At 35.6% G+C, this 14,214-nt stretch overlaps 1 protein-coding gene across 1 annotated transcript in view; it reads right to left on the bottom strand.

Moving 5' to 3' along the window:
* Nucleotides 1-6,613: 6,613 nt before the first annotated feature.
* WDR72 (WD repeat domain 72) overlaps nucleotides 6,614-14,214 on the bottom strand; it is a 229,246-nt gene continuing 221,645 nt past the window's right edge. Inside the window, exons 19-20 of the mRNA XM_055537915.1 lie at nucleotides 12,565-12,669; nucleotides 6,614-7,335 (exon numbers count right to left, since the gene is read on the bottom strand). Of these exons, the coding sequence (XP_055393890.1) occupies nucleotides 7,280-7,335; nucleotides 12,565-12,669 (161 nt within the window). The 3' untranslated portion in view covers nucleotides 6,614-7,279. The remainder of the gene's footprint in view (nucleotides 7,336-12,564; nucleotides 12,670-14,214) is intronic.

The raw sequence follows: 14,214 nt of genomic DNA, 5'->3' as shown, positions 1-14,214 counted from the left end.
CCATGAACCTGGGGACAGTCTTGACCTTTAAAAAACCTGTTGAAAACTTTGAAACTAGTCCTTGATCCTGGGAGTACTCAGTTAACATGAAACATTTTAAAAGAAAAGACTTATGAAAACAAACTATTTAGCTTGTTTATGCCAAAATGTTCTCCCTAATCTGAGTTAAAGCACTTACTCAAGTACTGGAGTGCCATGATGCTTGGCTGTAGTTGAGATTAAAAAGCAGGCATTTTTTGGTATGTGTAGTAATTTCAATTATTTATACCATTATATTAAGTAATACTGTATATAGCTGTATATAGCTGAGAGACTAGAATTATTACTCCCAATATATAGATGAGAAAATTGAGGTTCAAGATATATGAAACTACTTTTTTTTAAATTAATTTTATTTTATTTTTAAACTTTACATAATTCTATTAGTTTTGCCAAACATCAAAATGAATCCGCCATAGGTATACATGTGTCCCCCACCCTGAACCCTCCTCCCTCCTCCCTCCCCATACCATCCCTCTGGGCCATCCCAGTGCACTAGCCCCAAGCATCCAGTATCGTGCATCAAACCTGGACTGGCAACTCGTTTCATATATGATATTTTACATGTTTAAATTGTCATGCCAGATAGTAAGAAAGTGATGGAGTGAGATGCAATGCTAGTACTAAAGAATCTATGTGCAATGCCTGCTGCAATGCAAAATACCTGTATTAAACTACATAGATATTTGAGGAAAGTGATCAAGAACATGAAGAACAAAAGAAACAAGGAATAGTGAAAACCAGATTAAAAGATACCAAATGTAGAAACCACTCCTCACATTTTGCTTCACCTGTGCCTGGAATGGTGTATATTTGCTTGCTATTGGGCACATTGACCAACCACATACAAAAAGAACACTCTGAAGAATCCCTCACAAAAGCTACCTATGCTTACTATCACATGTCCTAGTTCTAGCAAAATGCCAGGAATTAAAGAAAAGTTCACTTCTCTTCAGTTTCTGATACTAAAGAAGGGCCCACTTATTTACATAAAGGTGGTCCTCCTGGTTTCACTTATGCCTGGGTGCAGGAGCCACCTGCTTTTGCAAGGGAGTGACCCTATCCCCCATCTATGCAATGGCTCAACACTTTCTTTTTGTCTTCTGGCCTCAATCTAGGTGCTCTGGGCCTCTCTGCTTAGAGCCTTCATTTGATTTGCACATAGAACTAACTGGAATGCAGTCACCTCTAGTTAGGACAGTCAGAGAAAATGGCTTCATTTGAATAATGGAAGGAAAATCTCTCCACATTTACTAAATACTTTGACTCCTTAGATATTGCAAAGAATAAAGGGACAGACTTTCACCATTTCCCAATAAAGCTTAGGTAGTAGTGGAATAAAGCAGTGTTTTCTTCCTTTTTCTTCAAAGAAAGTCTTTAGCCGGAGAGAAGGTAAAGAAGTAAGATCCTAGTAAATAAAGAAACAGAAACCTAATACTACCAGCATGTACGAGAGTAGACTATGACTTCTGTATTAAGGGAAATGATGAATGTTTTCACACGATGCGAACAGCTTTAGCACAACCTTAAAATAGTACGTTAGAGATATGTGAAGACATAGAGAAATTTGCCTGTACACTTTAAACCTTTTCTCTTCCACAAAGATTTTTAGTAAATATATGCTTTGGTCTAGAGCTCAGAGAATGTGAAAGAAAATATCTAGCCTTGAGTGTTGCTGCCACCTACATGGCAGGAAGACTACAAACAAAACCTAACCCATTTCCAGACATGCATCAGCCGTAGTATACTTGCTATGAAAACATACTTTAGAAATCCCCAAATTTGTTTCTTTATTTGACTATCCCAATCACAACCGAAGTGATAGTATATACTATTTTGATCTCACTTCTTATCTCAAATTCTTGCAGAAATTGGAGCAAATTGCTTTGTTTAGATTGGTGGGAATACACCAGTTGTATGGAATAAAGGCTGATCCAATGAAATCTTCCTTAACATCAAAACAATCCAAAGCGCAACTTGAGCCCTGTGACTATGACTGTCTTAGGAAGAGGATGAAGGCTCCCAATCTTACTGTCTGATAGTTTTCTCTCCCTAATCACGCAAGCTCTAAAATACAAGAGGAAGAAATAAGTAAAATGTCTCCTCAGTTGATTGTAGCTATCATGTTCATGGTGCATGCTCAGTTGTGTCTGACTCTGCAATTCTATGGACTATATACTGCCAGACTCCTCTGTCCATGGGATTTTCCAGGCAAGAAAACTGGAGTAGGTTGCCATTTCCTTCTCCAGGGAACTTCCCAACCCAGGGACTGAACCTGGGTCTCCTGCATTGCAGGCAGTTTCTTTACCATCTAAGCCACCAGGGAAGCCCACTATAACTATAAATTGATGCAAATGGAGATAACATAAATGTAAGAAATCTTTAAATATAGATAGGAAAGGTTATTTCTGATAGGAAATGCAGTTGTCACTGCAGAACTATCTCTTTAAAAGTCTAAAGGAAATTTGTGATATGAAGAACATGTCATAGATCTTCTATTTATCTTGGATGGCATCATCTGAGACTACGATGCTCAGTGACCGAGGCTATGTGAAAACACCTTCTCCCTTAAGATTGAAAAGCCGATTGATGACTTTACAGATAATTGCAATTAAAATAATTGCTAAGTGAATAAATGATAGGTTTTGTAAGGAAGTACCAAGCAATTATTGCTATTACATCATGTTATAAATATTGGCGTTTTGCTGGCACTTGGCACTTTCCAGATTTAGGCATAGTGTTTACTAAACATGTACTAATTATCTTCAGTGTTAAAAACATTGTATCCTTGAATTAAAAGATCACTGCTATGTTTACAGTTAGTAACATGTTGAAGACAGAAAGGGTCCCTAAAAAGATAATGAGAAAACATGGTTTGTGGAATTGAAAAAGGCGTTTGGGGAAGCAATGTCAAAAGGAAGCACCATTTGTGCTCAACATTTCCCCCTGTATACTGATAGAAATAAGCCATTTAAAGCATTTTCAATGGTCTGTGACTTTGGTTTTCATATAGTATTAAAAAAGTATATCTTACTATTTGCATCCTTATAGTCATGTGCATGATGATGGAGTTGTCACAATCTATTTACCTGCAATATACTTTCTGGGATAATAGTTATTTATCCTAGACTTAATGAATAGAGTCTAAGACTAGAAGACAGCAAAAAATTCAGTTCAGTTCAGTTCAGTCGCTCAGTTGTGTCCGACTCTCTGCAACACCATGAATCGCAGCACGCCAGGCCTCCGTGTCCATCACCAACTCCCGGAGTTCACTCAGACTCACATCCATCAAGTCAGTGATGCCATCCAGCCATCTCACCCTCTGTCGTCCCCTTCTCCTCCTGCCCCCAATCCCTCCCAGCATCAGAGTCTTTTCCAATGAGTCAACTCTTCGCATGAGGTGGCCAAAGTACTAGAGTTTCAGCTTCAGCATCATTCCCTCCAAAGAAATCCCAGTAATCAAGATAAATGTATTTCAATGGAATATTTATAAAAATCAAAATAATGCAAAAAGCTTGACACTGAAATCTTCAATAAAGTTGGCATCTGCAAAGGTCTGATGAAGGTGAGAGAAGTGAAAGAGGGGTGCCAGGACAGAGCTCACTATAGTCCCTGCCCTGCCAGTGACATGAAATGACATATGCTGTCTTCAAGGGTCACAGTTGAATAAGAGTTTCCCGTGGCATGCTCTTACTGGAATATCTGTTAATTTCCAGTTTACAGTTTTACCATACACGCTATCTGTAGGGACTTTGTTGATGAAATCAGTGTGAAGTGGTCTGGGGACCACTGAACATGAAGCCATGTAATTTCATCAGAAAGATATCTACTTAACAAAGTTTTAACTTGGCAACTTTTTAAAATTAATTCAAATTAATTTTGAATTAATTTTCACAATTAATTTTGGAAGTATTTTACATTGTTAACTAGGTACATGTTTATAAAGCAATGACTTCCATATGAGATTAGACGCAACTGAGCATTTTTCATGTAAAAGGGCATTTTGTGGAGAACTAAAGGATATATAGTACTACATTTAAATAACTGTGTAATAAAAAATGTATGCAATATAGAAATTTTAAAATTACATGAATGAGTCCAGTCTATGAAAATAAGGCTTTAAAGTCAATTGGAATTAATACATTCTGAGCCTTCATTTAAAACATCTGGTATAAAACTTAAATTTTAAAAGTTCAATTATTATAATGTGCCCTCCAAAGATTGAAGAGAAAGTATATCTTTTCTAAAATGTTCATATGAATAATTATAAAAGGCTTTTAAATACATCACACTAGAAGAAAATGTACAAGGAAGGAAGTAAAAAAATAACTCAAATACTACCTTGAGATAGAATGTTAATACTTAGTAAAATATTCCCTAGCATTTTTCACTTTCATGCATTGAAGAAGGAAATGGTAGCCCACTCCAGTGTTCTTGCCTGGAGAATCCCAGGGACGGGGGAGCCTGGTGGGCTGCCGTCTATGGGGTCGCACAGAGTCGGACACGACTGAAGTGACTTAGCAGCAGCAGCAGCAGCAGCATTTTTCTAATAGTGAGATGTTCGACGTAGTCTTAACTTGTTTCTAAAAGAGCAACAGAATATTTCAGGCCTGAGGCCACCATTCTATGTTTATAATGCTATAAATTTTACCATATATTTGAGCTGTTTTACAGTGTTCAGATTGCTTTCCATAAACCACCTCATGGAGGGCCTCTGGACGAGCCCTGTGAGGGAGTTCTCCACATGAATGGGGAAGGAGGCTCTGAGATGCAGAGCAGGGACACGCTGCCTGGACACATGGCAGTGAAATCTTGACACGTAAACCTAGATTCTTCCCTTATGCAGTATAGCCAGTGTGTAACTCCACAGTGCATAACAGATCCCGGCTTGCAAATTTGAAAATATGAATTCCATGGAGGAAAATATATAATTATAAGCATCATCAAGATTATTACCAGAAAAGAAACTCAATGTAATTTTCAAATGATTTATTAATTACAGTAACAAGGAAGACTGAATACAAACAGTTTCTTTTGCTAATATAATTACTGCATTGTTACCTAAGACTCGATGTACAAAAGGATAAACACCTAGATAAGAGGCAGTCAGTTTTGAGTTTCCAGCTGTGGTACCCTATGAGTGTTCTATTTAATTGTGTGGCAATTTACTATTTCAAATTCTCTTTGCAGCAGAAATTCCTGAAACATATTGAACATAAGTCAATATCATTATTTTTAAACAGACTAGTGGATCTGTATCATAGATACACTTGCACATGGATATTAGGGAATGTTATTTAAGTGTCTATCTCTAAAATTCTCATTTTTAGGAATTAAAAGTTTTTATATTTAATGGTGTTGTTTCCAGAATTCATATTAATAAAAGGAAATTTTAAGGAGTCATTTGATAGGAATTTTTAAATTTTAGCAACTATAAAATGTGATACCAACAAAATCTTAAAAATCTCTTTTAGTGATGCCAGAGTTATGCTACTTCTAATTTCCTATAGCTAGTGACATAATAAAACATTTATCAAGGGTTCAATATTGATTTCCTTGGACCTGAAAAAATGCTTAATATGGCAACTATTTAAACTTATTTTTATTCTTCTTTGAAAAAAGAATAATAGAACATAGCTATAAAAACAAAGAAGTTTATTTTTAATAAGCATATTTAATGGTTACAACTATTAAAATTGCCCTTTTGAGAAGATATATCTTTATTTGATATTACTATCATGAAAAATATTTTGGGGAGTACTCCTTGTAATGGCTTTCAGAACCAGTACACAGCATGCAAGAAACTGTTCTATTGCTTAGCTTACTATCTTCCTTTTATTTTGAAATTTGTTCTAAGTGGCTTTTGACAATTCTCAGAGGTTGAGGAAAGTACATACATATATATAATTTTTTCAAAGGATGATAGTTTTCCATCATTATTCATTTAACAATATGTTACTGAAATAAAACTCAAAAGGAATTCCAAGTAATATCATCTTTTAGGGCAAAAAACAACAACAACACATATTTTTATCTATTTTTAAAAAGTCACAGTCACCTGATGTCTAGTTCTGGTATATTCACTTAGGTCAGTAATTAATTGTAAGGTCCTTAAGGGAAGAGACCACACTATTTCAACTTTATAGTTCTATTCTTTAATCTCCCCCTATACCTTGCTCTTTGCATCCTCCCTTGCACAGAATCTGATGCTGGTGCCCCAAAAAGTGTTTGTTGAAGTGACTAGAATTTCCCTATTAGATAGATATATAAAGATATGTATCATATATTTAACATATTAATTCCATTTTTCTATGTATTAGTCAATATTTGTACTCATGTGCACACTAATAATCTTCTTTGTGATTTTCTATAAATTCAGGAATTATACAATATAAATCACAGCAAATAAATCAGATCACTGAAGGCCTTAATAGATCAGCACTTTATGTCTGTTCCTGTTTATATTGCTTCACATATTTTAGTTTGAGAATTCCTGCTTCTTTCTGGGAATAGAAAGTCAAGCTTCTTTCTGGGAATAGAACTACCAGAGTTTATACTTAATAAGGATCAATTGTGATGTGTTATCAGTAGTTTCCCCTTCCCTAGCTCACATCTATATGGCCAACAAAATCAACCTTTAGCTAAAGACATTAGCCTCTATGTCATTAGAAGTCTAAATTAACTTGACTGCACAAGATTGGTCTTTGTTATACTGTGTATCACTTATTTGGGCTAATTGATGACTAAATGGAATTGGCTACTTTGTTGACAACATTTCATGCTTAAAGATGAGATTTACTATAGGATGATTGATTCAAATTAAAGCATCTACTAAAACATAAATGCCCTCACCTAACAAATCAAACAAATTTGGTAAAGTTTTAGAGTAAGTACATTTAAGCAACATTAAATTTAAAAGCATTGTTTGTTACATTGTTTAAAAGCGAATGGGATTATATAATTCAGGAACTGTAAACTGGAAGAAAAATCTAAAATGGTATTACATTTGTGTCTGTGGGCTGCTCTACTTGTTGGAATCACAAAATGACAATGATTTCCTAAAACTAGAGGAATCTGAATATTTTTGATCAGTAATGACTCTGAACAAAGTACTGGCAAATCTACCACAAATTAATAACCAGACTAATAATAACATAGCTTATATATACAATGATAAACAAATGGCATGTTTGGGTTTTCTTAATTTGTCCAAATCCAGTTCCTACCGATGAAGTTACAATTAGCACAGCTTGCAGGAGCACACCTTTTCTATCCATAAATGATGCTTTCGTTTGCCTGGAAAGAAAACAGATTATCTTGGGTTATATGGTGAAATGCAGAAAGGGAAGGAGAAAAGAAGGGTAAGAGGAAGGGTGGAAGAGAAAGGAGGATGAAAGGAGGGAGGATATGAAGAAAAATATAAAGCAAGAAAGGGAAGAAGGAAAGAAAGCGATTACTCATAATTTCTACATTTATTTCTCTATATAAATAAAATATTAATATAATAAAGAAATTCTTATAAGCAAAGCCTCAGGTAACTATTTTAATTGCACATCTTATTAATATTTTTTTAATCACTGAGGAAGATCAGCAGTTGTCAACAAGATAAATTGAGTTTGAAATTAATAAATTTCCATAAATTTCAAGCAGTTGAATTGTTCTTGGAGAAGCTCACCATGGCAGTTTTAGGACAAAATGGTATAAATATCAGTTGAAATATGGTTTGAGCTATAGCATTCTTAAAGAGAATGTATTTCTCAGACTGCAGGCTAAAAAAAAAATCACTTGATTAAATTAATTTGACTAGAGCATTGTGCCTCAGTTAACTACTTCTAAACACATTTATATTAATAATGTGACCAATCATAGTAACTCCCATTCCTATTGGCAAAAACTCAAAAAGCTGATTATTTACTTTAGCTAAACCAATATTCAATATTGTATTATATATGTATTACATATATATGCCCAGAATTTTATATCCTTTAAAAATTATTAGATTAATGCTTTTTCCCTTTTGGTAAATTATTTAAAATATTGATGTTGTTAAACACAACTAGAAGATAGAGCTTACATGTTTTTACTACTGAAATTGTTCTTACTTCTTCTAGAACATTTTTTTTAGCACTAGTCATAAGAAGTGTGTTCTTGAAGGCTATGACTGATGGGCTGCTCACACATTCTACATTTTTTCTGCTTCATGCATCATCATCAGCCATCTCCAACACTCCACTCCTGAATCTGTCCTACTTTCTGTTACCTGATTTTTGCTGGTGATTCATGAGCCAGAATAGTATAAAAAAAAAAAAAAAAGCTTCTCTTTTCACAACGTAGTATCCTCTACGAAACAGTAAGAAACCTAGTTTTATTCATCAGATTCATGCAAATATAATATTGATTAACAATGATGTATGTAGATCTACACACATAACGTGCTATATAAAAACCACTAAAATGTTCTGTTAATGGCAGAATACATACTGATTATAAACTACTTCAGAATGACATAAAAATGCTTATCTGAAAATGCATTTTTTTTGTACTTCCAAACCCTTCTTTGTCACTATTATTTTCAGCTGAAGCCATATTCAAGTGCACTATCCCTGGTGCACTAGTGAGTAAAATTCTTAGTTTTCCAAGCCAATAAGCTGATAAAAGCTCAAGGTTTCTCATTAACACTTGGATAAAATTTGTGAACCTCACACTAGATTTTTTAAGATAAGGGGCCAAGAACATGTTTTTTTTTTTAATATTCTGGAGATCAGGGATTGGGCTATATACAATCACTGTGCATTAAACAGTTAATAAGAAGTTAGCCAACAAAATACTAAACTGAACTATTTTTGTGATAACATCTTTCAGATTCAGAAGTGACCAGGGCTTAAAGAGCCAAAGAAAGAAAGCCTAATGGCCCTAAAAACACAAAAAAGGGAGCTGTAAGTTCACATGTTGTCTCAGTGCTTCTATTACTAGACATCAAAGTTATTCCCACAGGTTCCAGGAATGTATATATGCTGGTGAAGAAGCCAGTAGACTTCACAGAGTCTAAGCCAGAAACTTCAATCTGGGATTCACCTGTGAGTCAAAAGTCTTTGCTAATGAATTATTCCAAAGAAAAGACACTGCTGAGGGAGACTTTAACCTATCAGACAAGACCTCCAGGTTCACTGGCAGGGTCAGAGTAACAAGAATGCTGTGGTCTAAAGCTGCTTTGCCCAACCTTAATGGACTGCAGGCACTCACCTGGGTATTCAACTTGAACCAATAAAGAGATCACAATGGCATGATGAATAAGGTAGAGCCCTCTAGAGGAGGTGAATGACCACTCCACCAGGCATCTAAATTGTGACCTATATGCAAGCTCCAGCCCATTTACAAATGGGTCATCCCAGCTGGTGAAGCAGTGATGTCAACGAAAAAATAATCTACATACTGAGTTAAAATCCATTTTGTTCAAAGATAATTCACAAAGTTAATCTTACTGTTTTATATAAATTCTAAAAATTTGATTTTATTACTGGCATTTTTAAATGCTCCATCAACAGTTTAAAAATTTCAACTTCATTAAAAAAAATTAGTTTCTCTGCACTGTAAGTTTCTTATTCCCTGCAGATGCAAACTAGTTGATAGGAGCAATATAAAGCTATGTAAGTTTCAGTAAAATAATGTTTTAGAGGATTTGCCAAAAAAAGACTTTACTTGGAGAGAACAATATATGATGCAATACTCTTGAACTGTGCTTGAGTAGAAAAATGATTTTGTTTTCACCTTCTGGATGCTGTTTGAACAACTGGCATATTCATTAAAAATGATGTAATAAATACATTAGTTATTTAGAATTGCATAAATAAAGCCATGTAAGGTCAATATCCATTAAAGGCAAAAGACTGATCACATCCACCTTTGTAACTAGGGGATTTGCATATATATGAAAGTGCTAAAAATAATTTTAAGTGAAATATTCCAGGTGAAAATGGTAAGATTAGCTCATTCAGATTTAAATATGCTTCTTTCCATACAAGAAATAATGAATATAATAATGCAGTTATAAGCTTAGCTACCAAAGCACTTCTACTGTTTTGAGGACATCTTCTCAAACCTTACCACTTAAAGATCCCAAATTTTATTTTTTTCTTCTAACAAAGGTGGTTTAACATGCTTTCCAGAGCAACACCACCTATACATGGTAAATAGAGGTCACTAGACCACCAAAGTAATGTTTATACTTTTGGAGCTCTACATTTGAATGACTTGATATTTTGAAGTTGATTTTTGGACGTTGAGAAGTGGCCAGTCATATTTTCATGGTTCAAGGGAAGTCCCACCATGCCACCAATTTCACAAATCTCCCTTCATGTTCAGTTTTAAGAATTTTGTTTCTCAAATGCTCAGACTTCAAGGAAATGCACTCTATCATCAAAATCTTTCTTACTAAACAAGCATCTCTGTCAGAAGTGTCTTAATTTCTTATCGCAGAATTTTATCCACACGAGGAGCAATAAATAATTCATGCCACCGCCTCTTTGTTGTGCTGTCCCTGAACTGCACAGAGTGCGAGGCTGACAGCTGTGTCAGGACAAGCACCAAGGATCTGACATGACAAGTGACTAACAAGTTTCTTTCAGTTCATAGAGAAGGAAGACAATGGCCCAAAGTGCAGAAAGAAACCTTGAAACAAAATAAAACTGCTTCTTTCTTTTTACCTAAGTGTTTGCTATGAGCTTATTTCCACCCCACAAGCCCTGGTCATTTTATAGGACTGCCCAGCCCCCTTTATTCCTCACACTCGCTTGGCCATTTACGCCCGGCCACGGATCAATATGAGCAATTCTTGGAGAAATACGATGTCTCCATGACAACCAAGCCACAAATTCTCAGTGGAAGGCAGTGAGACCAGTAGTGAACTCTCCAGAGGTTTCTAGGCCTATAAGGCTAGATGTCTTAAAATGCAGGAATGGACAGAAGAAAAAGCCAGAGTAATTCATTCTTTATTACCAGTTTAATGATGTCCAATGTATAGAATGGTACTCACTTTTTAAGTTAAGATTCTTTATCAACACTTCTGTTTTCTAATTGATCTTTCTTTTTTGATATATCCTTTTGTTTATGCCAATCAGATAGACTGTGCTATATTTGAATATCACCACAATTACACTCATAACTGAGGGACAATCGAAATTTATTCTACTTTTAAAACAGCATAAAGCTGATCTATTCTTACAAAAAAACCCCAATGAACACTTCAGTAAAAACTTCACTCATGGATTTAACTGCCTGATAAGGTGATTGATAGAAAACTGTTGATTAACACAGTTTAAAAACCTAGTCAAAATCAGACAATTGTAGTCAGAACTAAAAGTAATTTTAAAATGCTACCACTACTCTCTCCCTTTTCACGTGGGACACATCTATAAGGCAGTGGGTGGGGCTGTTGTGCTGATGAAAAATTTCTGTCATTGCTAAAGACGCCATTTCTCAGTCCCATGGATGCTGAGGCAGAAATGTGGCTGAGAACAGACACACAGCAGCAGTCCGTCTTTTGAGGAATCTTGGTGTAGTGGAGGGGACGGAAATACAAGCCATTGCCACTGGGCCAACTGGGGTTCCAAGATGACTTAGGGGACCTGACATAGATTGCAGGCTGCACCTTTCACTGAAAATTAAATCTCAGTAGCTCTCCTCGGGGAAGGATCAGGGGACTGTTTGCAGCTGCCCCCTGTCAGCGAAGGCTACAAGATTTGGAAATCTCTTAACTAAGCTGACAGACCACAGAGAGGATGAATCAAAAATCTGATACATGGATCAGCACACAAAGATGCGAGAGGGTAGAGGGTACACAGCAGCCAGAGAAAACAGCAAAGAAAAATGTTCAGGGAGGGAAGATAGTTAACTCGCTCATGGTAATAAGGCATCTTCTAGCATTTAATGGTTTTGTAGTGAGCCAGAAATTGTCTTTCAACTCTCATAAGTTTTTTGTTTCCCCTCTTAATTAATTCGTTGTTAAGACTAGGCAGGCTTCAAAACAAAACAGAAAGAAAAACTCATGCTTAAGTTTTCTTGGACATATCCTTCCAGTACATTTCTGTCTATTCTTTCTACAAAGAAAATACAAACATCAGTAGCCTGGACAGAGGGTAAATTTTATTGAATGCTTTCTCTTTTCTCCCTAATTCTCCATTTCCTCTTGATCCCATCATTTGAAATATTTTAAAATGTTGCCATTTCTCAAGTTTCCAACCTCTGCCTCTATTAACCAGTTTAGCCTAAAATTGATGATAATGAACTAATAGTGTCAGCTTCCCTTCTCAGTCATAAAGCCTTTGTACTTCCTCCAACTGAATTCTTGATGAAAGAGGAAAAGATAAGAGCTCCACACTGTGACCCCTGGAGGTGACCATTAATTTGACAGTGCAGCTGCTAAAAGAAAACAGCATTACAATGTCCTCTCCCCCCACCCCCTTCCGAGGACCCCAAAGCTGTGTCAAATTTATCATTTATACTTGACTATTTTTAAATGGCTTTCACCTGGACTCTCAGACTCTTCCAAGACACATCTGTCAGGCATGTCCTCGGTGTCTTGGAAGTTTGCCGAGTTTGAGTTGCTGTCATGCTTGACCGAACTGACTGGAGCTATTAAAAAAAGAGAGAGAGCAAAGAAAGAGAAAAAGGGCGATGAGAAAGTAGTAATAAACACCATTAAACATTTCCTTTCATTTCCACAGATATTTCCAGGGACACACTACATAAACACAAATAATAAATTGAAATAAAATGTATCCTCTAAGTACGTATTGGCAGATGTGTAATTAGTTGAAAATCTATAGATGAGACTTTATCTTAGAAGAAAAATAAGTTCGGAGCATCAGCTTAAAAGCTACAAAGTAACAAAGTGATCCCTTCGAAACAGAAAGCATATTTTTAATGCATAAATCTCAAAGAATATAGTCAATTAACAGCAACAGGATCAGCTCTGTCCTGGTGCAGTGGTTCTTTTTGTCACACAAATCACAGTGGATGAACACTTTTCATGCATTTTGGTTTTCTTTCATCAAATTAAAAATGATGGTTCCAAACACAAATAAAAAATCCCTATAAAAATAAATTTTAAAAGATAGGATAAACACATTGCAAATGATAATAAAGAGAGGTGGTCTTTTGAATGGCAGGTCTTCACACAACTACAATGAGATATTTTCTGAGTAGGAATTATGCACAGAAACAAAAGCGAAAATAGGAATATAAAATTTCCTATAAACACATTACAGCTACTAGCTCTGTTAGAGAACCACAGGCTTAAGTTTCCACATTTTTCTACAAGTAACATATTTCCCTATTATATTTGTTCAAGGAATCACCTAATCAGGAAAAGCAGATGTGGTCTTCATGAAGACACTCTGAATAACAAAACAAAGCAAGCCTTAAATAATATAAATTATGTCATACTCATCTAAAGCCAAGCAGTAGGACTTTTGTCTGTTACACATTTCTTTGGTGAAAATTACCACTGTCTCCTCAGGTCCTGATAACACACATGACATATTATTTATAAGCCATAAATGCAATAGAGGAAATATATATTTATGTCATAATATGTTTATATATATATATTTAGCATAGATATTTAATAAGAAATAATCTGTTGGCCCAGGACAGTGGGCTGGCTGCCGTTTGTAAGCCTCCCTTAGGAGATGAGGGAGCAAATGCAGAGGCTAGAGCGTGTGTTACTTCACACATTCAATAAGTGATGCAGAGGGCTGCCTGAGGGCCAAAGTAGCCTTAGGAGAGCTCACACCTCCCAGACTCCTGTCTTGTTTTCATGGACTGTGCATAGCAGTGGTGCCCATAACCTGAAACCCATAAACACACATTTAAAGGAGACCAGTGACATGTTTCTGTTCTAAATATCCTCTCCAGTTTCACCCACCCTCTCAGAATACCAATAATGCTGCTTTGTCGTGTGGAAGGGAAAGCACAGAATTAGAATTCACTTTTTATTTGGGAATAAAATATGAGAAAAACTATATCTGATTTTGAATAAATATGCACAACTTTTCATTTTGAGTTCTCTGAAAATAAACATGGAAGTAGGTACCACGTCTGTTTTGTTCACCTGCGCATGCCCTAGGCTATGGAAAGTATTCTTAAGGATTTGTGTGATGAGTAAATAGATAAACA

Source organism: Bubalus kerabau, chromosome 10 (genome assembly GCF_029407905.1).
Source record: "Bubalus kerabau isolate K-KA32 ecotype Philippines breed swamp buffalo chromosome 10, PCC_UOA_SB_1v2, whole genome shotgun sequence".
In the NCBI taxonomy this organism is placed as follows: domain Eukaryota; kingdom Metazoa; phylum Chordata; class Mammalia; order Artiodactyla; family Bovidae; genus Bubalus; species Bubalus kerabau.
This window is presented reverse-complemented; position numbering and strand designations above follow the sequence as displayed.